The sequence below is a fragment of the Phasianus colchicus genome, chromosome 2, assembly GCF_987193195.1.
Source record: "Phasianus colchicus chromosome 2, bPhaCol1.hap1.1, whole genome shotgun sequence".
NCBI classification, from domain to species: Eukaryota; Metazoa; Chordata; class Aves; order Galliformes; family Phasianidae; genus Phasianus; species Phasianus colchicus.
Window position 1 is genome coordinate 807178 of NC_143437.1, and position 27981 is coordinate 835158.

A 27981-nucleotide genomic window follows, 5' to 3' on the forward strand; every position below is an offset into this window, starting at 1 on the left:
ATCAGTCTGACGAATTGCAGTGAGATAAAATATATATATATATATATGGGAACAGTTTTGAGGAAAAGACTTTCAAAACAGCAAAAATACACAGAAATCTCAAAGATATAAAAAGCTGTATAAATTAATATAATTCTAAACATTAGAATTCTGAAGACAGGGAAGAAGATAGAAGTAAATACATGTATTACTTCTTATATATCCAGGCAATAAATAACACAAGGATGCAGGAAAAAAATCTTTGCTTACTTGTACAGTCATCAGAGGACACAATTAGAATCTCTGTAGGTTATGTGCAGACTTTCCAAATACAGAATGTAAATGATGCTAACACAATTTGAATGGAATCTTTTTTTCTGTAAACTTGGAATTCCTTCCAAATATTTTCCTAGTCTGAGGGTCCAAAGATACCCATTTATATTTCACCCTGTATGCAAGACTATGCATATTATGGTAGGTTTTCTTTCCATTTTCCTGACACAGATTTTTTTATTCCTGTAGAATAGATGAGATTGCTAATAAATGCCAATCAAATTCTGAACTAATATTTTCAGGAGTTCCCAGCTACATAGATATCTATATAAATATTTTATTTATTTATTTATTTATTTAAGAATCTGAGATTGCTGCATGGCTTGGATAAAGCTGATTACTAACAAGTAGCTGAAATCTGTTTTCCTACAGATGAGCACTAAGAAAAAACTTCATTTTATCTGAGATAAAACTCAATCTTAAGCTGAATTGTAGTATTTTGAAAAAGTAGCCATTTTAAATGTGAAATAATGATTTTCTTTGTATAGCATTAACATAACAGCTATACAATACATAGCTGTATGAAAGAACAGACCGTCTTCTCTTTGAGCGTCTTGGTTGAATCTTAGTGACCTGGAGGCATCCCATTTGTTCTGCTGCATGCTTACACTGATTAAAAAAGAAAGATACATGCAATGTTATCAGTAACCATTTCCAAGAAAGGATATACTACAATATGTTATCAAGAACTTTGAAAATTACTTACGTGAATGGAGATGCATCTCGGGAACCTGGCTATAAGATAAAAAAAATATATTAACACATGATCTTAAAACATAAAAAAAATTCTCATCATTAGCACAGGCTGTGTTCACAGCTCTGATTTCACCTTGTCAGATGGCTTCTCCTTTTTCTGAATACTAGGTGAAGAAGCCCCTTTCTTTGGGTGTTTATAGAACTTCTTTAGTTTCTCCTTTCTCCCTGCAAATTGAAGAAATATCTACTGACTGACACAATCACAGATACTCTGAATTTTATAACTATATAGCTACAAAAGGATTTTCCTCCCCTATTCCTTTACAGTGAAAACAAACGAAGAACTTGTTTTTAATTTGTTAGTATTGCAGGAAGGTTAATACACGAGTTACTCTTTTCCATTAGAAGCATACAGTAACTAATACATATTTAAAATTACACAACCACAGTTTCAATTTTAGATTGTAAGTAAATTTAAAATCAAGTGCACATACAACCTGCATCTCTGACCATATTGCTTGCATCAACAATCTGAAGGATATCAGATCAAGTAAGTTTAAAGTCAAGTTGCAAAAAAGTTAGCACTTAAAAAAAATTAAATTTGAATTAAGACAAAAACAATCCCTCCAAAATATAAAAAAACGAAGTGCTCAAGTTCAAATGTTACCAATATGGAGAATAGAGATGGTTTTTTTTATTCTAAAAATATAAAGAGATGGTTATTTTTATTCTAAAAATAATTTTAGAATATGCAGCTTATTTTCAATGCAGACAAAATTCTAGCCATGTCTATCAATTGTGTAGCCACTACATTTTTTTTCTTCCAAAATTTACCTAGGAAAAAATTTCAAGTCATTTGATAACCTGTCCTACAAAATAAGCCCTGAATCAACTTGGAGGACATCCTGGATGGGAACAGTTGCCACTTCCCTTGTTTGCCAATTTTTTTTTCATGACACTAAGGGTAATAATTTGTAGCTACACAAAGAAAATAGTGAAAATAAAATTGAAATTAAAGAAGTATTTCCTAACATTTAAAGCTTTCTTACAGAAGAAATCTACTACCTTGAGTCTTTATCTTTAAATTCCATGGAGGACAACTACGATATCTTTGTATTGCTGTACCTGGTTTCCTGCACACTTCTTCTTCATCCCCCACTTCATCCTCAGTGACTTCAGAACCAGTGGTATACTCCTCTTCTTCAGATAACAATGACTGCTGTTTCTAATTGACAGAAGCAGAATGCCACAGGTCATATGAGGCTTGATTCCTACTTAGTAACGCACTAAATCTGTCCCAAATGAGTTGCCTTTGAATCTTGCTTCACATCTTAGTTAGGTAACTCACTAATGTGTTTGAGAAGTTAGGTCTGAAAACCTAACTTTCTTAACTGTTCTCAAACGTTAAGAAAGTAATTTCAAATCTTTGTGTTCTGGCAAATACAGACAATAAAACATAGCAGGTTGCCAAGAGAGGCTGTGGTCTTTCCATCTTCAGAGAAACCAAAGATTTGTCTGGATATGAGTAAAGTGTTAAGTTTTCAAGTTAAATTTAACTTTAAGAGTGGGAGGAAATATCTGAGATGACTACCAGAGATCTCTTCCAGCCTTTATTATTGTATGAATCCACATTTAGCATTCAATATATTGCTGGAAATATTAATTAACATATTAAGAAAAATAAGAAAGTTCAAGTTTCAATAGCAAAAATTTGAGCTAGCCATGTAATCATAGAAGAAACTAGAGGGTTTACTGAGGGGGGGATCTCCCAAGATTTGCTCTATCTTGCAACTGTGTGATACTGCTGTCTCAGCATAGTCAAGTAACACAGAGCACATATCTATTTATTTACTATTTTTTAAAATATCTCTACACATCATAATAAACCACTGACTCCAATATTGCAAGAGATGGGACCACAATGGCAAGTGGTAGTAGTTTCAGTACAATATAAGAAATATGTTAAGGAATGTGATGTTTACATTGTTTGGAAATAAACACACATTTCTAAGTGATCATGATTGCCTAGTAATGCATGAGAAACAACAAGGGTTGACATGACCTGCAAATTCAAAAAGATTATTGCAGAACACTGGGAACATGAGACTGCAGAACAAATCATCAAGAGTGACAGAAGTAAACTACTATTCTCAAGCATTTACATATTAAAACAGACACGATTATGACAAGTGCTATATGGCTAGAAGAGCAACTACACACCTCCTGTATTTGGCTAGTCATTCAACTCTGATAGAAGATTTTTTGTAATAAAGCAGCATCATAAAGAAGACATGAAGCATCTCTAACAAGCCATGAGAGAGACAGGCACTCAAAAATTCTTTTTTAAGATCTACATTTCTGTCAGCCTAATGAACTACGAGGAACACATGTGCATTGCTGGTCTGTTGTTTGCTGTCATTTGACAGAGCATTTTAAAGGAAATTTTTATTTCTATTCAGGCCAAATTAGCACTTCACACAGACTTCATAGTTCCTTGTAAAAAAAATGAAAATGAACTTCTGTCTAAATTACTTAGAAAACAAGACACACACACACAAAAAAAATCAAAGTTAACTAGAGCAAATGTGAACAAAACGTTTTACTAACCAGCTGTAAAGTCCAGTTCTTCAGAGAAAGAAACTAGTGAATAAGAGAAAAACACGTAAAAATTAACAGCAATTATTAGAAAAAAAAAAAAAGAGTGGAATCCTAAAAAAGGAGTGGTATGCTAACATACAGCAATCTACACTAGTAACTCCTAGAAGACCTACTCACATTTTTTACTTTACTTATTTTTACTTTTGATTTTCATGGAATGATAAATTGGGCAAACAGATTGTGAACAACTAATCATTTAAATGCAGTCAATTTAGAGTCACACTTCCATTTGTTAAACTTTGCATTAAAAATATTTACAGGTCATTGAAACAAAAAAAAAATAGTCTAGAGCTGAAAGGACAGTCATGTATCAGAATGGTATGGAGTTAAGATTTAATAGCCTCCTGCATTTGTTGCTGGAAAGTTACTGATGCCATCTAAAGTTTTCACACTCAGCATCATGCTACAGTAAGGACTGCTGAGTTACCAGAAGTTCCATAATGAGTGCAGATCTTCAAAAACTTATCTTAGCATGAAAGGCCTCTTCAACTCAAGAGATATACAATCTACTTAAACCTGGCTTAGAAAACATCTCTATTGATCTGACATCAGCATGACAACAAAAGGAATTATATTTCTGAAAGATCATTCACATTTTTGAAACAAAAAAACAAAAAATCTCAATAGATTACTGTTAGTTTATGAGTTTATAAAAGCCACGTGGACATATTCAGATACATCTGTAGATAAACGAAGGTGGCAAATATTTAAATAATGTCTAGCATGTGATGTATTGAGGAATATGACTGGTTCCTTAAATACCATCAGATTATAAATGGACTGTAAAGCACATACATAGGAAATATTTCTGTAGAGCAGAGTTTTGCCTTTTTGCCAAATAGGCATTTTATACCTCCACTAGCCAATGCCACTCTGCAAGGCTCAGTACTGCATCTCTTCCTCTTGCAACATATTTCATTTATTAAAGTTGTCTACTGAATCCTTCAAAGTACTCTTGTAGGATTCTTCATTATCAGTAAGAAGGGGAAATAATATCAGTAGTCACTCACAGCATTGATTTCTGCAGTTTTGGGGCCCCACGGTGTGTTTGGTTCTACGAGCACATCACATTCAATGCCTTTTTCATCACAGAGCCCAATACCAGAGTCACTTAGGGAAAGATGTGGGACAAAAATAATGTTTTTTTTTTCCATTTCACAATTTGGAATCAATCTGTTTTTACTCATTATGTATCAAAAGAAAAAAGCCTCCAAGTAAGCCACATAACATTTTGATAAGAACCCATTAAAATACAAATAAGTAGTGGAATGAATGGTTAAGGAGGCTGAATGCAAAAAGCAGCAGTATTTGTTCTTTCTTTTCCAAATAAAGTCACCTTTACCAAGCACCATGTCACTCATTTAAAAATACAGAAACTTACTTAAGTGTAACATGAACATGTTAAGCTTTAAAGACTAAGTTATTTCAGTAACAATACAACACTCTTACCTATTCTCATCCTTAGTAAAAGGAACAACAATAACATCTCTGTGATGGAGCAGATCATTCAGTATTTTAGTGGTCTGAGATGGCAAAGAATCCCCATCTTCATTTCCGGAAGGTAAACAAGTCACGTGATCTCTCACCTTACAGCCCTGCAATACATATACAACATAAAAATGAGTAAATGGGAAGAACTTATTTGGGAATTACAATAACAAAAATTGCTTTCTAGAAATATCCTAACTGAAAACTCAGAAGTTTTCTTATGGTTTAAACTATACAGATGACCTTTTGATTCTACAGGTGATCCAATTCTGTTCTTGCTGAAGATAAGAGAAAATTATAGAAGAGATTCTGGAGAAGCATAGTACTGTTTAGATAGGGTTAACAATATTTAGAGAACAGTTTCACTACTGATTTTAGCATTACACATGGTCAAACTGTATGAAGACAGAATAGATGGTACCCGTTGCTTGCACTGATGACTTGCACTACACATGCTGTTATTGCACTGGAAAAAAAAAAAAAGTCTTTCAGACATTACTCTCTTATGTTCTTTAAAAAGTGAGCCAGTACCGAAGTACCTTTGGGAGGGTAGTAGGATCAAATCGAAGTACTTTTTGGTTGCAACATGCATATACTCCTGTCCCAGTTGACCCCAGAGCACTTGCTACACCTGGATAAAGAACTGGCTGTGGATGGTACTGGCAATGGGAGAATTCAGTACACAGGAAAGACTGCACAAGAGTAAGAAGAGACATAATGAGAGGTGAGATTACCTCAGAAGTCAGTTTGGACATACATTCTTTGTAGTGCAAACTTTATTGTCACGCACCCAGTAATGCAAAAACTCTACAACCATAGAATGCGTCACTCACTAAAACCTGAGAAATCAGAGAATATACATTCTAATTTAGTGTCATTTTGCTTTTAGTGGCTAGAACAAAAAGGAAAGAGCAAACGATGGGAAAAAAGTAGTATTCAAAAGTAATGAATCAGGATCTATAATTCTCATAATGTAAGTAATCACATCTCCTACCAATAAAATAAAAATCCCTGAACGCTATCTGACAAAATTAGTCAAAGAGAAGGAAGCAATAACTGTTTTAATCTCTGATGCAGCCTCAAAGCTCACCCACAACAAACAAGTTACCAACAAACAAGTGAAAATGGAAAGGTACTCACTTGGTTACATCTTGAGCAGGTCAACCAATTGACAGTCCCCCAGAGACGCCAATAAACATCCTGCCAAGATTTCAGTTCTTCATGAAGGCCAATTAAGTATTCATGGACTTCCCAGGTTTTATCTCTGAAAAAGTACAATGTCAGGTTGCATGCAGTTAATAAAACTGTTTTGATTCAGCCACCAGGAAAGTGAAGTAGAAAAGAGGCGGAACAAAACATCCACTAATGAAAATCCTACATAAGAGTTTGGAACTGGAAGGATACCTTGGGGGTCAATCGTTACATTCAGATCATGGCAAAAATGCCTATGTTCTTTCACAACCTCCTAAGCTTACTAATAACAAGGAATTAAGCTTGTTTCATCTCAAGCGCTACATACAGCAAATCTGTATGTTAAGAGAAATATTGAGCCTTTTAGAAATCAAGAAAACCATAAAACAGAAGAAACTCAATATAGAGAGGAGAATAAGTCAAAACATGCTCATGCAAACAAGCCCAAGGATATTGCAGTTCTCTGCCTTTAAATAATGTTGTGCACCAGAAGTGTAGCACTACCATTCTATTTTAAGACGTAGTATACACTTGCGTACACAATGTGAGGGGAATCAGTTAAGAATTAAAGTTTGAAAATAGGAGACTTAAAAAAAAAAAAAAATGCATCTGAGACTTCTAGACTCAAAAAACAGCGTGTATTATAGACTACTGGGTCCTTCCCAGTAATACAATGACAAGTATAATTTATAATTTAAAAAGAAAAAACAATCAACACTGGCACGTTATTTCAGAAAGATCAGATACTGTTTTCCCACAGTTTTAAATCCTGGCCAGAACCATTTTTTGTTATATATACACTCATCTAACCACGACTAAGCAAGCAGTACTTCCAAATGGATGTTATCTCTGGGTATCACTAGAGGACCCATTTTTAAAACCTTAAAGATGGGATTGTATTATATCTTAAGCTTGAATTCATCAGTAGTGAGCTTAACTTCATCTTAGGATCAGTAGATGAATTTCTAGTAGAAAATAAGTTGCAAGTACCACAAGGCAAATAATTAGAATCTAAAAAATCCTCTGAATAGCTTTTAAAATCTGTACTGTACTTGTATGCTAGGAATTGCACAGCAACTACACAGTATCAACATAAGCAAAGTAACACAATTTTAACAGTCTAATTACCAAAGATCCTAATATGTGTCAGGGCATAAAGGTCACAAATTTGGTACTATTTAGACTGTCAGGTAGAACTTGATCCACACCTTGAAATTACTTATGGTAGATAAAACTAAATGAATATGTTATCTAGAGGGCTGACACTGAAACATTTTGGTTGTTCAGAAAGAAATAGATAGTTTGGGAAAGATCTCCTGTTACTAATTTCCTACTCCTTTACTTAAACAGCATATGTGGAAATGGAGGGAAGGAAAACTCTAGCTCATTATGCATTGATCTTCATTAAGAGACTCTAGCTGAAGGCTCAAACAGATGGAGTTAAGTTAAATATTTGTGCCAAATGATCAAGGCACACTTACAGAACAGGACCTGGAAGCTCCTTTGATAAATACTGTTTCAACAGGAAAATGACTGGCAACATTTATTTATGGTAGTCTTTTTGCAGGCTGAATATTTGAATGGACAGTAGAAAACCAGTCTAGAATATAATTTTCAGCGTTTCTTTGCTTTCACAGGCTGGACTAGATAATCTTAGAGGTCTTTTCCAACCTTAATGATTCTATCCAGCATTCCATAATTAATCTCATAGAAATGCAGCATTTAATTTGCATTTGTCTACTGGCAACATATATATCTTAGGAACAGTTTGATGAAACAATTAGCTGTGTATTTTTTATGCAAAGAAGTACAACCAAAAAGCCCTCCCACTAATCCTGGCTGTAGTTTTTCCATATTGCAGCTGCGGCACTGATTACTGAGTTTCATCATTATCTTCCCCATTCCCACCTTTTTTTTTTTTTTTTTTTTTTTTTCCTTTAGGTAATACAGAAAGCTAAGATGATTCATACTGTTCTACATGCATCTTTGACTTTCTTTTGTAACACAAATATCTAATCCTAAACATACAGTATTTTGTATAATCACTCAAAATAACACATAAGTATATTTATATTCATTTTTTTCCATTACCTTATATGAACATAGACAATATTCCCATGTTGATCTATGTTGATTTTTCCTGGTACACACGGAATTCTTCTTTCAGTTTCTTTAGTTAACAGCTTTTTACATAAACAACATCTATATTTAAAAATAAGATAAAATATTGGCGTAAGAGCAGGGACTCAAATTGCAGGGACTGTTCTTGCAACTGAAATAATAGCAAAAATAAGACCACACCTGTATAAGGTAGCTGCATTTCCTCGAGAGTCTGGATTGATGTACTCTGGATCAAACAGTCTCTCAATCTTCTTGCAGAAAAGTTTACTATTAGTGACAGCAATACAGATTACTCATTAGAAAAAAAAAAAAAACCTGAAAATTCTTTTATACAGAGAGATTTATATTCCAAAGATTTGCAGAAGTCACCATGTTTCTTTCAGAATTCAGCTTTTAATGTGGTTTTCTTTCTTTCAATGTGTTTAAATAACTGCTCTGGTCATCTCTTACTTTTATGAAGATATGAGGAAAGAGATCCCTTATTTTTTTTCCTTTAAGTTTTCTTGGCTTTTTTTTTTTTTTTTTTTGACCAATGTAAGCTACCAGCATCTACCCTGAACAGAAGATAAACTGTAAAACTACAGTTAACTTCAGTTCTGATAGCTGTAAAGTTGAAAGTTGTTACTAATTAAAGTAGGTTTTTACTTTCATTTTGCTTGTCTGTCACTCTGCCCTCCAATAATTGGCCCTTTTCTTGACACTGACTAAGCCAGAGTCCTTAACATACGCTTTCTGAAAAGATATTCCATCACAGCTCTTCCAGATTCCAGCCATCCTAAGTTATATCTTCCACAAAAAAGATTGCAGGATGCTGAAACCAAATTACAGATGTTAGGAGCATGTCATACAATAAGGGGTTCCTTACCCTAATCCTGGCTTCCATGTGAGAATTCATGAATAATTTGTCCATTTCATACTCCTAGTGCAGCCTTTTCTTTTCCTTGTCTCCTATAAAAACTCTTTTCTTTTGCTCAGAATTTTAATATTAAACTCTGAAGTCACTTCTTCATATTCTGCGTTAAAGATACACACACACACACAGAGTGTATACTTCTATATATCACTCCAAATTTACACTGTCAGAGATATTCTGGAAAAATGATTCAAAAGTACTATGGCACTTCAGTAGTGTATTTCAGAGCAAAAGGTTACCTTTTAAATTTGTCTCTCTTGTCCTTCAGCTCTTCCAGTTCATTGTGAGTAAAGAGATCAGCAATATGTGCAACAAGATTAGCATTGATACAATTCATGTTACAAGGTGTGGCTACAATAGCATTCATATTTTTGTGACAATAATGAATACATTTTTCTACCTAGGAAAAACAGAAATGTTAAAAATAACAGTAAGGAATTCTAAACAAAGATATCTCAAAAGAAGTGCACTAATTACTTCAAGCTTTTTTTTTTTTTTTTTTTTTTTTTAATAGCGTCTAGTATTTTAAACAACTATTTCAGTTACACCTAAAAAACAGAAAGCAAGTCTCAGGTTCACCTAAAAGAGACTATGAATTAACTTGAGTGAGTCAGTTTTTGCATTCTCCTCCTAAATATTTTTACAGAAATCTGGAAAACTGCACAGATGTTTCATTTTCAGTAACAATTTTCACTTGCTTGCAAAGGAGAAACATAGTATGCATTATATATAGCATTGCCTGGATCTCAATTTAAATAGCTAAACTTGCTATGTATTTAATTGTAGCTCACCCTAACGACAGATCTTGACAAAAGTATTAACAAACAAGTCAATAGACAAATTATACAGAGCTGAAGCAGGTCGTAAGTTGCAGAAGTATCTTATTGTAAATCAGATTCTGATGTTGTTTCAATCAGTCATCAAAAGGCAAATCCAGGATTCCACTACCACATTTAGAAAGTTTGCAAAAGTTATTTCTATGTCCTCACTGAGATTCTGCAAATATTAGGTGTCTTAAATGAGAAAGGTGACAGAAATCTCAAAATCTCTTACTGCATGTCTCGTAATCTGTTTACACAATAGCAAGAGCATAGGTACTTGAATTTTACTTGCATCCTTAAGGCACAGAATCCTTCTTTCTTAATACTTACTAATGAATCCATCTTCAAAAACTCAGAAGAAATAAGAATTGATATGACATTTGCTGGTTCTAAAAGGCAACAAACAAAAAAGTTTGCTTTTTTTACATGAACTCTTACGTGGTAATATCACATCCCTCCCTTGGCATAGTTAGAATTTATCTGACAAGAATTTTCTACTAATCAACTCATTATTACATCTTCCAATTCGTAGAATGTTTCCCATCTTATGAAATAAATTTTTGTTTAACATCCAAGTGGCCAGAACACAACTATACGTGCAATTTACTAGGAAGTGCATTCACAAGGATACAGTGACTAAGCAATTAGACAGAAAGATTAACTTCCATTACTAGCCACCATATCCAGGTGAGATTTTGCTCTCTCTAACTGCATTTATTGTGACAATATTCAAGTTTTGTTCATAGTTCTTAAGAAATGTTAATGAAAGGTTTTTACATTAAAAACATGCCCAAAATTAATACAGGAAAAGTTCTTCCACTGTTTCACCAGATTGCATTGAAATTTTAGAAAATACTGTAACTGAACAACTGGGAAGCAGAAGGGAAACAAAACAAAACCTAAGAAAACAATCATTACTGTTGTAAAACTTCCACTCAGTTTTTGCTCAGAATAGGTCTGAAAAGCCTCCATTAAAACCATCAGATCCCACACCACTTCAGATCTTTTTCACCACTTCAGCCACCAGGATGTTTCCTCAAAAGTGCCAGCATTAAGGGCTGCTTTTGCAACATTCTTCTAACAACTGAAAAGTTTTACTTGTTAGATAGAAACAAGAGACTGTGGCTGAATTGTAGCAAAAACATTATGGTCTGTACCAATTAATGATTAATGATTCTAAATGCTCAACATATTTTATTTTACCTAAAGCAGGGATTTCATAAGCTTCACCATCTTTGGTGTTCCTTTTAACGTATCTGATCAACCAGTCAAAGATGTGAACGTCACAGTGCACCGAAATGTCCACTTCTTCCCAGCGCTGGGCATCCACTGATAGATATTCAGCGAAGTATTTCATTTCGGAAATCAAAAGATCTCGAGGACAAACAAAATCTTCTTTAAGGTTTTTTGCTTCATCACACACATGTATCACCATATTTGGCCTCAAAAGGAAAGTAAGCCATAAAACAAATTAGGACCATAAGGACCAATTAGAAAGCTAAAACTCAAAAGACCTCACCTCCAAATCTGGATCACACATTGCAATACTGATGTCAGTGCTTTTATTAACAGATGGAATAAAAATTGCAGTTATTAATTATTAATAGAAAGTATTATCAGACACTAGGTGAAAAACAAATGTGTCTCTGACACGTGATCCATTTAACAGAGACATTTAAAAGTTCAGGATCAGCAGAAAAAAGTTTGAGCTCAGTTCCCCTATTTTGTCTCTAGTTTGTTATAGGATGCTACTTGAATTATATACAGAGCTTATTTGTTCTCACTTTTTTATTTTAGTGAAAAAATATGCAGATAAAATTGTGTAACTTACTGAGGCACAAAAGACAATAACATATGGTAACAACTTTCACCAGTGGAAATTAAAGCTGCTTTATTTTATATTAAAGTGACTATTATGGTAAAAGCTAGAATCAGTCTATGCTGACTCCAGAGAAAGATGGCTATGCTTACGCATGAGTCAAACATGTTACTCTGAACGTGCTCATACAGTAAAGAAAATGTGATGTGCATGGCTATTTGAATGGGTAGTAAAATTGTTCATTTGTATTTTTCAGTTACAGTTTTCTTTTCCATCTGTCCCATGAAGAGGATGTACCCATGTTCACAGAATGTAACTATTTTTTAAGTTAAATGTCATTCAGCGTCAATCTTCATTTATTCTTTTTTAGAAATCAGGTTGTTTCCTATTCTTACCACTGCAATGATCAATCATTTTCAGGCAAACACTAGGGACAAATTCATAAATAAGTCACCCCCGGCACATAAATTCTCAAAACAATCCCTAACATTTCTGTTGCAAGAGAAAGCTTCAAAATTTCTTATAGATTTTTCCTGGATGCTCCTAGACATTTTCGCTGTGATGTAGAAAGGAACTTCAGACAACTTTCTGTCAGCATTATAATCCTCCAAATAACAAATACGCAAGGACCTTCTTACCCCTGGCTCTCAGCAGTGCTTTCTTCACCTTTATGCACAGGACCTTTGTCAGATTCTGAAGAACAATTCCTTGTGGTTGTGCTGGGCCTTCCTTAAGAGTAAGGAGAAAAAGGCTGCATTAGATAAAAAATGCCTGATCTTCTGCTTTTCAATATTTTGGAAACGCAATGGAAGTACTGCTTCCATTGCAGAGCAATGTTAAGTAATGAGCAATAGATTTGCAAGGAGCAAGGAGGACCCTGGGAACTACAGGCCGGTGAGTCTCACCTCTGTGCCTGGGAAGATCATGGAACAGATCATCCTGGATGACATGCTTGATCACATGAGGAAAGGGCGTGTGATCCGTGACAGCCAGCACGGCTTCACCAGAGGAAGGTCATGCTTGACCAATCTGGTGGCCTTTTATGATGGAGTGACGGCATCGGTGGACAAGGGAAAGGCGACCGATGTCATTTACCTGGACTCGAGCAAGGCCTTTGACATGGTCCCCCACCTCATCCTTCTCTCCAAACTGGAGGGATGTGGATTTGATGGGTGGACCACTCGATGGATAAGAAACTGGTTGAAAGGCCGCAGACAGAGGGTGGCCATCAATGGCTCTATGTCCAGGTGGAGGCTGGTAACGAGCGGCGTCCCCCAGGGATCTGTCTTGGGACCGGTGCTCTTTAACATCTTTATCAATGACATTGATGATGGAATTGAGTGCACCCTCAGCAAGTTTGCTGACGACACCAAGCTGAGTGGTGTGGTTGACACAGTTGAAGGACAGGATGCCATTCAGAGGGACCTCGAGAGGCTAGAAAGGTGGGCCCGGGTGAACCTGATGAGGTTCAACACGGCAAAGTGCAGAGTTTTGCACTTGGGCCGGAGGAATCCCAAGCATCCCTACAGACTGGAAGGAGAGGTCCTTGAGAGCAGCCCTGTGGAGAAGGACCTGGGGGTCTTGGTAGACGAAAAACTTAACATGAGCCAGCAGTGTGCCCTTGCAGCTCGGAAGGCAAATGGGATCCTGGGCTCCATCAGAAGAGGGGTGGCCAGCAGGGACAGAGAGGTGATTGTTCCCTTCTACTCTGCTCTTGTGAGGCCCCATCTGGAATACTGCGTCCAGGTCTGGAGCCCCCAGTACAAGAAAGACAGGGAGCTGTTGGAGAGGGTCCAGAGGAGGGCCACGAAGATGATCAGGGGACTGGAGCACCTCCCCTATGAGGACAGGCTGAGGGAGCTGGGCTTGTTCAGCCTGGAGAAAAGAAGGCTGCGGGGTGACCTCATTGCAGCCTTTCAGTACCTAAAGGGAGCCTACAAAGAGGAGGGGAATCAACTCTTTGAAAGGGTGAGTGACAGCAGGACAAGGGGAAATGGTTTTAAGCTGAGGGAAGGGAGATATAGGTTGGATGTCAGGGGAAAATTCTTTACGGAGAGAGTGGTGAGGTACTGGAACAGGCTGCCCAGGGAGGTTGTGGATGCCCCGTCCCTGGAGGTGTTCAAAGCCAGATTGGATGGGGCCCTGGGCAGTCTGGTCTAGCATTAGGAGGAATGGTGGTGGCCCTGCATGTGGCAGGGGGGTTGGAGATTCATGATCCTTGAGGTCCCTTCCAACCCTGGCAATTCTGTGATTCTGTGATAGATTTGTGCTACCACAAGGGTTACTAGATAATCCAAATCCCTCTGAATACTGTAAAACACAAGTGTAAGATGAGCAGCATTGCTGGGATGCCCAGACACTTGGCTGCAAACTCAGATCAATCCTGTATCAATACTTCTTATCCTTGCTTTTTTTTTTTTTTTTTAAGCTCTGAAAAAAAGCTGCTTCCAAACAAAAGCATAGAAGTCTCTGTAAATGTGTTTTTTGGTAAGTTTCATAATTACATGGATTAAAGCAACCAATGGGATAAAACAATGCTCATAAAAAGCTGACCATTAAATTTCTCTCTTCCTGGAACTACATTATGCAGCTTATTTCAAGCATAAAGGGAAGCTGAGTTCTATTTCTAATATTTTCCTCAAAAACACATTCAGGCAACGTAACAGATACAGAAAAACTGAAGGCTAGCAGGTCTAGTCAATAAACCCATTGGGTTCTGCATCAAGAGCTAAGATACTCTAGCTTCACACTTTGAATAACTTTTCCTACTGTGATAGCTTAGTTTGGACAAGACCTTAAAGATCATATGGTTCCAGAAGCACCTTCTCCCTCTCATGTAATAGAGGAGGCTGAACTACTCTGAAGAAGACTAAGATAGCTCTTCTTATCTTATGACTACATTACAACAGCAGAATGATAACAAATCATTTTGAAGCTCTATGCAGTTCACAATGCAACAGTTACACCTTCTGGAAAATTAGTTATCACGCCAAATGCAGAACAAAGCTTTCTCCAAAGATATAGCTTACTGTTTTGCACAGCCAAGCCTCAGTAAGGCCATAATAAAAGAAAGGTAGTCAACAAAATGGGAAATTTATTGGACCCTAGGAGAACCTTGGAAGGGTCAGCCACAGCCTTCAGTGTAGCCATTCAACTGCAGGCATGTGACCCATGCTAGCAGAAATACTGCCAAGGTAGAAGTCTGTATTTTGAACACTAGGTAAAATGAATATTTTAAAAGGAAAGGTCTGTGGGAAAAACTACATGGAAGAGTTTTGTTCGTAAATATTAAGAAATTATTTTGGACACAGTGAAGTTATCTAATGAAGAAAAGGAAATAATGCTGTCAAGAATATGCAGCAGTCAGATTAACTGAACTTCAGCATATGTTTCTACTTTGTTTTTTCTTCCCCATCTTCTCTCAGAGCTTATAGATGGCTCAAAGTTTGAAAGCTACTGACTTAGGTAAGTCTGTCCTATATACTTGTTTACTGCCATTCAGTAGGACTTGGCAGCAATTTGCCTTGTAATTAGTGTGTAGTAAATTATGTTTTTAATCACTCAAACAAGAAACAAAACCCAATTCAAAATGAATTTGGTTTGATTACTTTTACTTGCTATTACCCACATCTAAAAGCAAGGTTCTAGATTTTTGCCCATATAAATATGTATATGTGAATACACAAGGAAGTAATTAAATGAAAAAACAATTTACAAATGGACTTTTCTCAAATCCTTAATTCTGAAATATATGAGTACCCCACAAATATTAAGAAAGTGAATTCACTACAAACCTGTGAGAAAAAAAATACCTTAATTTCATATTAAGAAGTTATATATAAACAAAAAATAATTTTTTCAAGTCACAAAAAACGTGGTAGAAAAAAGCAACACAGAATCTCTCAGGCCACTATTATCTTTTGATTAGGAAACATTAGGGTACTTAACTACATTAATACTTCTTACATGTATTAAACAATTAAAAAGAAAATATGCTCTAGATGTCTAAAGAGCTCTATGAGCAGAGTAACTACCTATTGGGAAGCTAATAATCTTCTAAGCAGCCACCTGTAGGTGCAAGAAGAATTTGTTCCAGGTATTGTGTTCAGCAAGTAAAAAGTTGAAAGCTGATAAAAGCAATCCTGGTCTACGTATTTTATTTACAGTTTTCATATGTTATCTCTCTTAGCTATAATAAAAACATTTGTTCTCCAGCGAAGGTCAAACAGCTGCATTTATTCTGCAAAAAAAGTAACCAGAAACCAATGCTGAAAGACATTATGAGAGAGCGTTTTATTTGATACTTCACTAGCTTTTCACCTTGCAACAGAGAAATAGTCCACTCATTACTCCAGCAAAGCAAGTTTCTCATGCAACACATTTGCCTAGTTCTACAACATGCTGAAAACATCTAAAACATCTCAGAACACACTGAAATCTAAAGAATAACTATCATATAGTTAATTACAGTAGAAACACTTAATATTTCAATAAGTGCACAACTATTATGAATGATCTTCTGTCAAAATGTTATTGAGATACATAATTGACTAAGACACGTTGTGTGGCACTGCAAGCTATCCAGCATCAAAAAGTAATCAGACTATGTTCTTAACTCCTACATGTCCTTCTTGCCATTAAGTACCATGGCAAGCACAGGGCCTTTTGCTGGGAAAGGAGAGTTTGACCTCTCTGCAGCTTTTCTACACAAAGCTTTCAAGTTATTTTAATAACACAGCTTACTGCGATCGCAAATGTTTGCAGTTAACAATGCACCACTGGGGATTCAAAACAAAATAAATCCTCCTTCTATCAAAAATCCTGAACAGAAAGGTTTAGCTGCAGGATTTGATAGATGGACTATTCAGTAGATGAAGAACTGGTGGCAAGATTGAGTCCAGAGAGTGGTGGTCAATGGCTCAATGTCTGGGTGGAGATCAGTGATGAGCAGTGTCCCACAGGGGTCAGCAATGATCGATACTCTTTAATATTTTCATTAGCGACATTGATAATGGGGTCAAATGCAATGGGGTCAATTGGCGGAGGCCAAACATCCTGGGCTGCATCAAAAGCATCATGGCCAGCAGAGTGAGGGAGGTGATTCTGCCCCTCTACTTTGTGCTGGTGAGGCATCACCTGGAGTACTGAGTCTAGATGCAGAGTCCTCAGTACAGGAGAGACATAGACCTGTTGGACCATGTCCAGGAGGGCCACAAAAACGATCCAAGGGACAGAACAACTCTCCTACAAGGACAGGCTGAAAGAGCTGGGGCTGTTCAGCCTGGAGAAGAAAGGCTGCGAGGTGATCTTTCAATATCTAAAAGGGAGCCTACATGAAAGATGGGGACAAACTCTTTAGTAGGGTCTGTGGTGACAGAAATGGCTTCAGGCTTAAAGAGGGAAGATTTAGGTTGGATATAAGGGAAAAAAAAGTATTTTACAGTGAAGGTGGTAAGGCATTGGAACAGGTGGAGAGATTAATACATTATTAAAAATACTGTGAGATAATATAATAATAATATAATATATATAATATGTATATATTGACATATTCATATATATTAATATATTGTATTATACACACACACACACATATATATATATATAATATAGAGAGAGAGATGGGGTTGATGTCCTGTCCCTTTCAAGGCAAGGATGGATCAGGGACTGGGTAACCTGATCTAGCTGTGCATGTCTCTGTTCACTGCAGGGGAGTTGGGCAAGATAACCTTTAAAGGTCCCTTCCAACTCTAAGCATTCCATGATTCCATCATTTATGTGCTCCCACAAAAAATACCTTTCAGAAAGGCAAGCTATTGAAAATATCTACTGCCTCAATGTAAACTAACTGAAAGAGACTTTGTGTACACATTATTAAGTATGCTTAACTTTTCTCCTTCAAAGACAAAGACTACTTCTGGGTGGACTTAGCACTCCAGACAGAAAAGCATGCACACACTGACTATAACCCAAGCCAATATATTTCAGAACAACTAAAAACATACCAGTTATAGTAATGGAATCCTGCCCAATAGCAGGGTCCTGAAATTCTGTCCGTGTGTCAAGCAAGGAGGATTTGATGTACACAGCTAAAGTTTCCACAGGATTCTCATCAGCAGCCATCAAGGGATTATACTGGTTGTCAACAGGTGAACTTCCAGTGCTTTTTAGTTCATCAAACCTTTTTGCACACTGTCACAAAATTAAATCATAGGACAATGAAGCAGTAGCTTTCAGTACATTTTTAACAATTCTAAATTGAGGCAGATACTGTATTTTGCATTACCTTGTGCACATGAACAGTTTGATCATACTCTAACTGGAAAAAAGAAATATGATGGAAACTGTTTCAATCTTTATTTTCATAAGGCATACAATTTTAAGCCTGATCTTCAAAAGGGAGATTAAGGGAGTGCTTAAATTCTCTTTTTGATGCTAGGTTGTTTTTTTTTTGTTTGTTTGTTTTTTGTTTTTTAAATCTAAAGCGTTGTGAAGTATTATTAAAGTAGCCATAATTTCTTCATAATTCCTATTATTTTGCTTTATGATTTCCATCCAACCAAAGAAAGAACAGTCCATATCTTCTAAGACCAAGCAAAAAAGACAACTGCACTCCTTCAGAACTCTTACTTAGAATTACAATGTCAATCACAAACTCGTAACCTACAAGCTACAAGTTACTAGGTACTGCCACCCTTTCCATGAAAATAATCTTAGCCAGGTAAATTTAAATACATCGTAAGTTTTCACTTGCTGTTAGAATTTCCATTTCTACTTTCCAAACATTTTTATTCTTATTTTGTACCAGCCTTAATGAAAAAAATGCAGAATGTATTTCTTAATCTCAGTGTTCTGTAGAAACAGATTTTTTCTTCAATCTACTGTGCAAAGTTTTCAGTTCTCCCAATTATAAATTACTTATTAAAAACAAAACAAAACCAAAACTCCCTTAAATTCAATTTTCCTCCCTCCCAAGAAGCTATCTTCTTCATCATATACTGCTTAAAGTATACAGACTCCTTTATTAGTAAATTCACCTCTTTGGATGTATATCCAGGAACTAGCCTTGCCACGCTGTCCCAGTTGATAGGCTGAGAAACACCAATTAGGGAACACAGGATCATATCCAAAACCATTTGATTGTTGTCATACGGAAAGTTATTGTTTTCTGAAAAACCACGACTCATCTTTTGCTGCTCACACCTAGAAGAGAAAACTTTATTATCAAATCTCATTGCAACAATTGCTAAAGATTAACTTGTGGAGTGCAGAAGGTAATGTATGTTACTGTGGGAAACATCACAGTATTACAGTCCTCATAGCAATAACACTCGCCTGTATTTCTGTCATGGTCTTAACTCTAGATCTGTATCCATGACAGGGAGACAGCAGGCCCACAGGCATTGAAAAAAAGTTGAAAAAAGGGAGGAAAAGGGAATGAAAGGGAAACAGCAGTAATGGTCGGAGGAGGACTTAGCTTACTAATTATAATAGCAAAAAACAAGCAAACAAACAAAAAAACCCAAGTTAATCAGGAATTAAGCTAATAAATCAAATAAATAAGAGAGTTTCTGAAAACTGAGGTTCTTAGTCTGATCTGCCAGGGAGCAAAGAGAGCTAATCTTGTGTTTTATCTTTTCCATCAACTGGAAAATGGAAGCAGAACAGCAAAGTTTTCTGGGAGCTGTAGTACATTTCTTCTCTGAGATTCCCAGTTCACTACATGATGTGAAATACTGATAACAAAAATCATAAACCACAACATTCCACACCTTATTCCACATCACTACATCATGCTTAATACATATACAAGCAAACAATAATTAACATGCATTAAACACACACGCTTTTATACATACATACACACAAACACATATACACATACATACATACTGGAATTACTGACTGCACTCCCTCAACATCAAATCCACTTGTGGTATACATTTAACATCCCCATTTTTCTGCATCACCCACCAAGTGGATCCAGGTCCCTGAGCAAAAACAGTTCCATAGAGAGGTTTGCCCTTTCCTGAAGCTGGAAAGTCCCAGCCTGCTTTTCCAAACATGCTCTTTACATGTACTACAGGGACCTTATCTACCTCTACAGTATGTAGGGAGCTGAATTGGGTAGGACCATCTCAATTGATAGATCCTCAAGTATTGACCAACCAGATAGCTTCTGCCAAATGCTTCTCCCAAAGCTTAAATGTTCTGCCACCCACTGCTTTCGACAGCTTTTAACAGCCCATTGTATTGTTTGATTTTACCAGAAGCTGGTGCATGACAGAGGATATGATAAATCTACCCAATGCCATGATCTTTGGCCCAAGCACTAACGAGAATTTTTGAATGCGTCCCATTATCTGACTCAATTCTTTCTGTAGTGCCATGTCACCACAAGATTTGTCTCACCAGATCCAATATGGTGTTTTGGGCAGTGGCATGGGGTACTGCATGTGTTTCAAGCCACCCAGAGGTTGCTTCCACTATGGTAAGCATGTAACATTTACCATTGCGAGATCGTGGCAAGGTGATATAATCGACCTGCCACGCCTCCCCATATTCATACTTTTGCCATCACCCTTCCCCCCAGAGAGGTTTCATCTTCTTGGCTTGTTTAATTGCGGTGCATGTTTCACAGTCATGAATAACTATAGACAATATTGCACGGGTTAAGTTTACCCCTCAGTCTCTAGCCCACTTACATGTTGCATCTCTTCCTTGGTGGCCTGTGGTCTCATGGGCTCACCAATCTAGAAACAATGCACCCTTGCTTTGCCAGTCCATCTGAGCCACTTCAATTCTTGCAGCTCGATCTACCTGATGGTTATTTTGTTGTTCTTCAGTAACCCAACTTTTGGGCACATGAGCATCTACATGGTGCACCTTTACAATCATATTCTTTATTTGGCAGCAATACCTTTCCACAGTTCAGCAGCCCAAATAGGTTTACCCCTTCAATGCCAGTTGTTTCATTCCCACTGCTGTAATCACCCCCAAAAGGCGTTTGCCACCATCCATGAGCCAGTATAAAGCATTGGCCATCTCTCCCATTCGGCAACATGTAAGGCCAGTTGGACAGCCTTTACCTCTGCAAATTGGCTTAATGCTCCTTGTCTTTCACTGGCCTCCACAACTTGTTGTGTGGGGCTCCACACATCAGATTTCTACTTGCAATGCTTCCCCACAACACAACATGATCCATCAGTGAACAGGGCACATTTAGTTTCATTTCCCGGTAATTCATTTTTCTGGTATGGTGGAACCTCTTTAGCACACAGTATCTTTTCTCTTGGTGACGTTTCAAACTTTTTACCCTCAGGCCAGTCCCTGATCACCTCTAGGACTCCTGGATGACAGAAGTTCCCCATTTGAGCTCACTGTAATCAGTGCAATTCACTTACTCCAAGTAGCAACAGTGGCATGATAGGTGGAGGGAACCCTCCCTTTAAACACCCAGTTTGATGCCCTCATGACTCAAGGGCACTAGAGAGCACTGTGCACCAGTGTCTACCAGTGCCTCATATTTCTGTGTGTGGGTCTGATGTGCCAGGCCACCAAATCCACACAGTCCAATACACTATCACCTGTTTCTTCCCCTCCAGCTGAGGGCAGAGCTTCTCCATTTGTTACCTGCATTCTTCTCTTGTGAGTCATGATCAGCATCTGCAGTAACTGGAATGATCACAATGGCGGTTGATCTGCTTTGTAATTCTCTCACCCATGCTCGTAGTACAGGAGTGGGTCTTTTACGCCACCTCTTCATATCTTCCCCATGCTCACATAAGTAATTCCACAAGGCAGCACGCAACACAGATTTACCACTGTCATTTGCTTGAGCAGGAAGATGTCTGCTTCTAATAGCTGAGATTTTTGATGATACAGGCGAGGAGCAGGGTTCATCACTTGTAATCAGTTTGATCAGCTCCTTCAGTAGCTGTTCTGATCATCCTGATCTTCATCAGGTGCTACTGATACCACCACAGGTTCATCACAAATAGACAGTTCTTCCAGTATACTGTCTGATGCTTCTCCATTTTATCTAGTTTTTCTGTTACTTTCAAGATGGCTTAAATATAAACGTGAAACAGAGGTAACTGTTACTCCAAGTTTTGAAGCATAATAATCAGTTCAAACACTAGGGATCTTCTCTGTTGTTCCTCATGCCTTCCAAATGTTGCTGCTAGTGTACTAGCATACTTTTCTGGTGCTGTTCCTGTGAGTTTCCACCACATACTTGATGTACTCCTAACTCTCCCAGGATCACGGTCTTGGCATGGATTATTAGGAACAAACTTGGGGTCATACAACATTTCCACTAGAGCTGTTTCCCTCAAATACTAGATACCTTTTTCAATAGTAGTCCATTTCTTCATCTCAGGCTCCAGATTGTCTTTGGAGGGATATCTTTCCTTTACGGCCAGTAACACTTATTCCCAGAGGGTGGCAGCTCTGTACAGACATTCACAATTCTTCCGTCAATAGCTGAGTCTTTAGTAATGCTTCCCAATTGGTGAACTTCATTATCATCTAGCAACAATGCGGTCACGCTACTGACCACAGTGTCCCAAAACCAAAGCAACCAGGTAACAATAGTTGCATTTGGGCACCATGCAAACACCCTTCTTGAAACTTGGATTTCAGTCATTTTCAGGGGTCGATGAGAAATGGCAACGGTGACTTCCTCCTCACTCTCTTCTTGTCTTTTAGTTTTCCTGTTGTCTTTCTTAGTGACGGTGATTTTGTAGAGGGGCCCTCACCTGGGTCTTCCTCTACTTTCTGCGCTTCTTCTTTCTATTCTATATGCAATGACACCTGTTTCCATTTCTGTCCTTGCACGGGGGCAAGTGACATCAATACTGGTGCCTCCTGTGATTGAACAGGTTGCGCAGTTTCAGTGCTCTTTCTCTCTAGTTCGACACGGAGACTAAAGAACTAAGAGTAGAACCTGGGAACACGTTTAAACATCATGCTGTCTGTAAAATTAGCTACACCCTCTGGGATGTAACTGCCAATACTCAAATCATACAACATTGCACAGCAGGTAGGTGTCTCCATCAGTGTCCTTAATTGGACAACTCCAAAATAGAGAATGATTAACTTAATAAGAAACCAGTACATTCTAACAATTAAAATCCTGAACATAATGGCTTTTAATCCTTTATATGGCACTTTCAAAATAGAGAACAGCTTCATAGTTGACACGGTGCCAAAAGAAAAAAAAAACCTTTGTGCAGTGTCCAGAGCCTGGCAAACCACCTGGCCTATTATCTAATCTATGAAGATCAAAGCTAGGTACACTACTCTGCAACTCTCTTTATGGCATTTTAATAGACCTCCGTTTTGCTAACATTAAGAAGTTCAGATTGAATATCTAAGCCAATGCTCACCAGTAATGGTCTTATCTCTAGATCTGTATCTCTGACCAGGAGGCAGCAGACCAACAGACACAAAGAAGGGGGGAAAGGAATGAATAGGAAAAAAAAAAAAAAAGTGGTAATGATCTGAGGAGGAAAACAAACATAGCTTACTAATAATAACAGAAAAAAAAAAAAAAGTTAATCAGGAATTAAGCTAATAAATCAAATAAATGAGAGAGTTTCTGAAAACCAAGGTTCTTAGTCTGATCTGCCAGGGAGCAAAGAGAGCTAGTCTGGTGACATAAAATTCTGGGAACTGTAGTACATCTGAGATTCCCAGTGCACTACATGATGTGATGATGTGGAATACTGCCAACAGAAATCATAAAACCATGACATTTTCATATCCGCATACTCAAATTCTATAAGGGGACAGAGAGAAAACATACAACACATCAAATCAGACTCAATTACAGCATGTCACTCTTTTGAGTTGCTTCAACACGAAAACACAGAAAAATCCACTTGTATGTAAACTTAAAAAGTTTTATTAAAAAAAAAAAGTGGGGGTAGAAAAAGAAGCCACAAACAGCTGCTCCAAGAGACTGTTGTTTCTAGAAGCAACAGTTTTTAGAAGCACACTCTAAATGCAGTCTAGAAGAAAGTCTACTCTTGAATGAGAAAGCAATGTGATGCTATAAAGTCTCTCTTTCCCTAACTTATGAATCGAAGTACAAGTCTGAACAAGACAATAAGGAAAATACAGTACAGCGGGAAGAGCTGCTGTTTCCAGGTCCAAGTTACTAACACATAGAAGAACCTGATCACCTCTTTGCTGAGCCAAGATAAAACTTAAGATTCCACAAAAATATCTATAACTGAAAAAAAAAAAGAAAAAAAGAAAAAAAAAACACAACCCAAAACCACTGTGTAAGAGACCACACAATAACAACCTAGTCAATCAAAAATATTACTAGGTTTCTTCTCTGGTCTCTTCCCTTCCTTGTATGCATGCTAACTAAAACATCAGTCCTACTGACTTGCTGCTGTTGCTCTGCCATCCTGCTCTAGCAATCACACTATTTTATCCTAAGTGTCAGTCATACACATTGGCTAGATGCTTCTACCCCTACAATCAACTACACAGGAGATACGCCCATCCACCAACCACTAGACATCACAGTCCTATATATTAGCATGAAACCATTATTATGTTGTTAAAAAACAACATCCGCTCTAGTTAAAAATTGGTATGAATTATACAAACTTGTATTGTGTTCTATCTGCTCTTAAGATTGCATCTCTAACTCCATGAAAACCTTGGAGCTATACCGTAGGTGTTATATAAGCCAGAATAAAGTGAAACGCATGTGAAATGCTTTGCTTCCCTCAGTTGCTAAATAATTGGAACAAAAGAACTCTATCAAAACTCTAAAATACGAATTTTTAATTCTCTCCCCTGAAGAAGGAACTGAAAATAAAGGATCCAGAGCCCAGATAGGTTCTTGAATCCAAGGGTGAGAATAATTTTCAGAGTACTACAGAAAAGTACTCTGAAGGTTGTGCAAGAAATTGGTATTTAATTGTTCAGGATATACCCCCAAACTACCTCCCTCCCCTTTCAGCAGCTTGAAAGGGAACTATCCAGTGTCTATTTTCAGAAGGATTCATGACACTGAGCTCTTCAGTGCAAAACAGGGCCTCCTGAAGTCTCAGAAGAAAGCCTAAACTACAGAAGGGCTCTTACATTTAAGTTTACTTGCACTTACATAATCTTTTTCTGCTTTTCTCCAAACTTCCTATGTTGGCCTTTTCTTGCTCTACTTTTTGTTTTATAAATCTGACTCCCATCTTATAGGGGTCAACTCATGGCATCCAGCTAAGGGACAGTCGCTTAAACTTAAGAACAAAACACCTTCATCCTGAACACCTGAGTTTTGAGTCGTCCTAAAGCACTCACAACATCCAGTTATTGGGATTATTAGTGTCAAGGAACCTTGTTCCTCCAGTTTCAAGTTAAGCAACAGATCAAACATCAGAACAAAGCATAAGCACTGAACACATAAAATGCAGTCCAAATAATTGGAAAACAAAAGCCCGCATATTTATTTAAATGCATTTTACATTTGAGAAAAGGGTATATTCTGAGAAAACTTTTGGCATTAACCAAGACTTCCATAACTAACTAGTACCCAGTCAGAGAGCTTAATAAGGACTCGTATTTGGAGATTACTTAAGACTTTTTCTGAAGTACCTTCTGCAGATCGCATAAATAGCAGAATCTGAAAGTCAGTTGAATTTTAATGTATAAAGCAAGGATCGTAGAGAATTTTGGGGAAAATACATCTGGACCATAGCAGATTTAACTAACTCCCTGTTACAAAAGGAATAATACAGGTAGGTGTTTCTTTTGCATAGCTTTCTATCCATATAGCTAGAAGAGGAGACAAATACATTAAAAAAGCACTGATTTTGTTTCTGACAATAGAATCCATTCCAGAAGGTGTTTTTTGTTGTTGCTTTTACTAGAAACAAAATTTGCAGATAATTATAAGCCTTCATTCTCTCAAAAGTGCAGCGAAAGGAAACCATTAGAAATTTAAAGAAACGAGAGCATGCTAAGGTAATGCTTAGGTTCCCTACGTTCATGAGATTTAAACAAAGCAAAAACACCACAAACTACAGCAGTGGGTTGAAGGCCTTCTTTTTAGAAAGATAAGTCAAATAGATAAAAGTCACAGCAGTTTGCCAATTCATTTAAATGAAATCTACTGCAAAGCATTTCAAACAGCTGAAGAATAAATGCATACAAGCTCCAAATTCCAACTAATGTAGATACTGCTATGAAGTACAGGTAGATCAGTCCCCACATTTGAGTCCTTAAGCCCTTACCATGATGGCAGTATTAGATGATGCCACTGTGGTAATTTGGTAACCTCTCTCCAGCAGCTCACAGACACACAACAATCAACCAGACTTAAGCCATTGAATATCTGCAATATCTGGTGTACCAAATTCAAGGTGTGGACAGGTCTGCACCAGAGGTAAACTTATGTGGTTACAGGACACAAAGCCCACTTCTTTCACTGATTTCTGTGCACGTTGCTCCTGCTTTACAAATCCATGGAAATGAGTCAGTGATGGAGCGCCAAGAATCCCCTGGTCTCAAGATATAAAATAAACTTGAGTAAAGGTACTAATAATGCCAACATTGCATGTATCAGCTCTTCCTACAACAGGATCATAAGGGATAACAAAAAAAAGAAAAGCAGTCATTCTGCCATAGTGAGAGTTTATGACTTAAAGGAACAAACGCAGTAAGTTTTAAGCACTTTGCTGTAACAAAATGACGCATACATCACTATGCAGTGATAACGATTACTCAAAAACATTACGAAACTCTCAAACCCAATCGCACCGCAAATAACGTTTTACCCACTCATTCCATGCAGAATAATAGCAGCAGCGAGGAGCTCTGCGATAACACCAAGGCACGTTCCTATGGATAACAATACGGGATCCCGTCGGGGGCTGCCCTCCCGCTGAGGGACCCGGCCCTGTCCGGCCGCAAAGTGCAGGGCTACCTGGCGGGCTCCCAGGACAGCGCAAAGCGGCGGGGCAGCGGGCGCAAAGGCGGAGAGCGAGCAGGCGGAGAGCGGGCGGACGGAGCCGCTTCCTGAGGAGCCGGGAGGGGCGCCAGCAGCAGCAGCGCGCGGCGCGTTCAGCCGCAGAGCCGAGCCGAGCCGAGCCGAGCCGAGCCGAGCCGAGCCGAGCCGAGCCCAGCCGTACGACGGCCGCTTCAGACGCCGGCACCGCCCAGCGCCACCTTCTCAGAAAGCGGGAGCGAGGAGGCGGGGAGCGTCGTGAGGGGGCAGCTCACAGCCAACCGGCGCCTGGCGGGCGACGAGACTCCGCTCCCCTTCGCCGGCGGCGGCCAATAGCGCGCCCGGGAGGAGCGGGGGCGGAGCTCTTCCCGCGATGTGTCGCGGAGGAGGACCCGCCCTTCCCGGCGGCCCCACCTTGTCGCAGTGCAGCGGCAGCGCCCTCTTCAAGCCCGCGTCCGGTCGCCTGGCTACGCGCCCCCCAGGCCTGGGGCGACGCCGCCTTTTCGTCATCAACGCTGTTCCGCTTCCGCCCTGCAGCGCCGCCACGGGCTCAGCCGGGGCGGAACGAAGCAACGAGGCGAAAGGCGAGAGCTTCCTGGGGAGGAAGCTTTATAGCGAGGACGCAGCGCGCACAACAGCAGCAGCGTCAGGAGGCAAGCGGAAGGAGCGCACGTTATCGCTTGTGGACACAACGACATCCCCACTGCAGGCCACAAGTGTTGGCAAAGCCCAGCGCGCGGCCACACCTGCGCATATGTGTACGAAAATAGGTTAAAGTCACCTGCGTTGTGGAAAATAAAGCGTTCCTCTGCTATCACCAACAAGAACTTCTAAGGAATGTTGTGCGTTTCTTTACAGTGTTGATAGCGCATTACAGAAATTGATGTGTTTCTGTGTTGATACCTCCTTTGGAAAATTTTCACTGAACAGATTCATAAGAAACAATTTGCTTCGTATTTACCCAACTAGCACGTTTCAGCAAAATGACCTAATATGC

General features: G+C 38.3%; 1 protein-coding gene across 6 annotated transcripts in view; it reads right to left on the reverse strand.

Moving 5' to 3' along the window:
• Positions 1–27981, reverse strand: part of SANBR (SANT and BTB domain regulator of CSR) — a 31245-nt gene extending 3264 nt beyond the window's left edge. Inside the window, exons 1-18 of one of the 6 annotated variants that reach the window (XM_090134497.1) lie at positions 27399–27981; positions 19057–19222; positions 18025–18211; positions 12658–12748; positions 11404–11642; positions 10531–10589; positions 9619–9779; positions 8647–8733; positions 8437–8547; positions 6295–6418; positions 5694–5846; positions 5116–5261; positions 4677–4776; positions 3616–3648; positions 2134–2233; positions 1142–1233; positions 1019–1047; positions 848–921 (exon numbers count right to left, since the gene is read on the reverse strand). In XM_090134497.1, the coding sequence (XP_089990623.1) occupies positions 848–921; positions 1019–1047; positions 1142–1233; positions 2134–2233; positions 3616–3648; positions 4677–4776; positions 5116–5261; positions 5694–5846; positions 6295–6418; positions 8437–8547; positions 8647–8733; positions 9619–9779; positions 10531–10589; positions 11404–11642; positions 12658–12748; positions 18025–18211; positions 19057–19206 (1936 nt within the window). In that variant the 5' untranslated portion in view covers positions 19207–19222; positions 27399–27981. The other 5 variants (XM_031595173.2, XM_090134496.1, XM_090134498.1 and 2 more) reach the window with 5 other exon arrangements.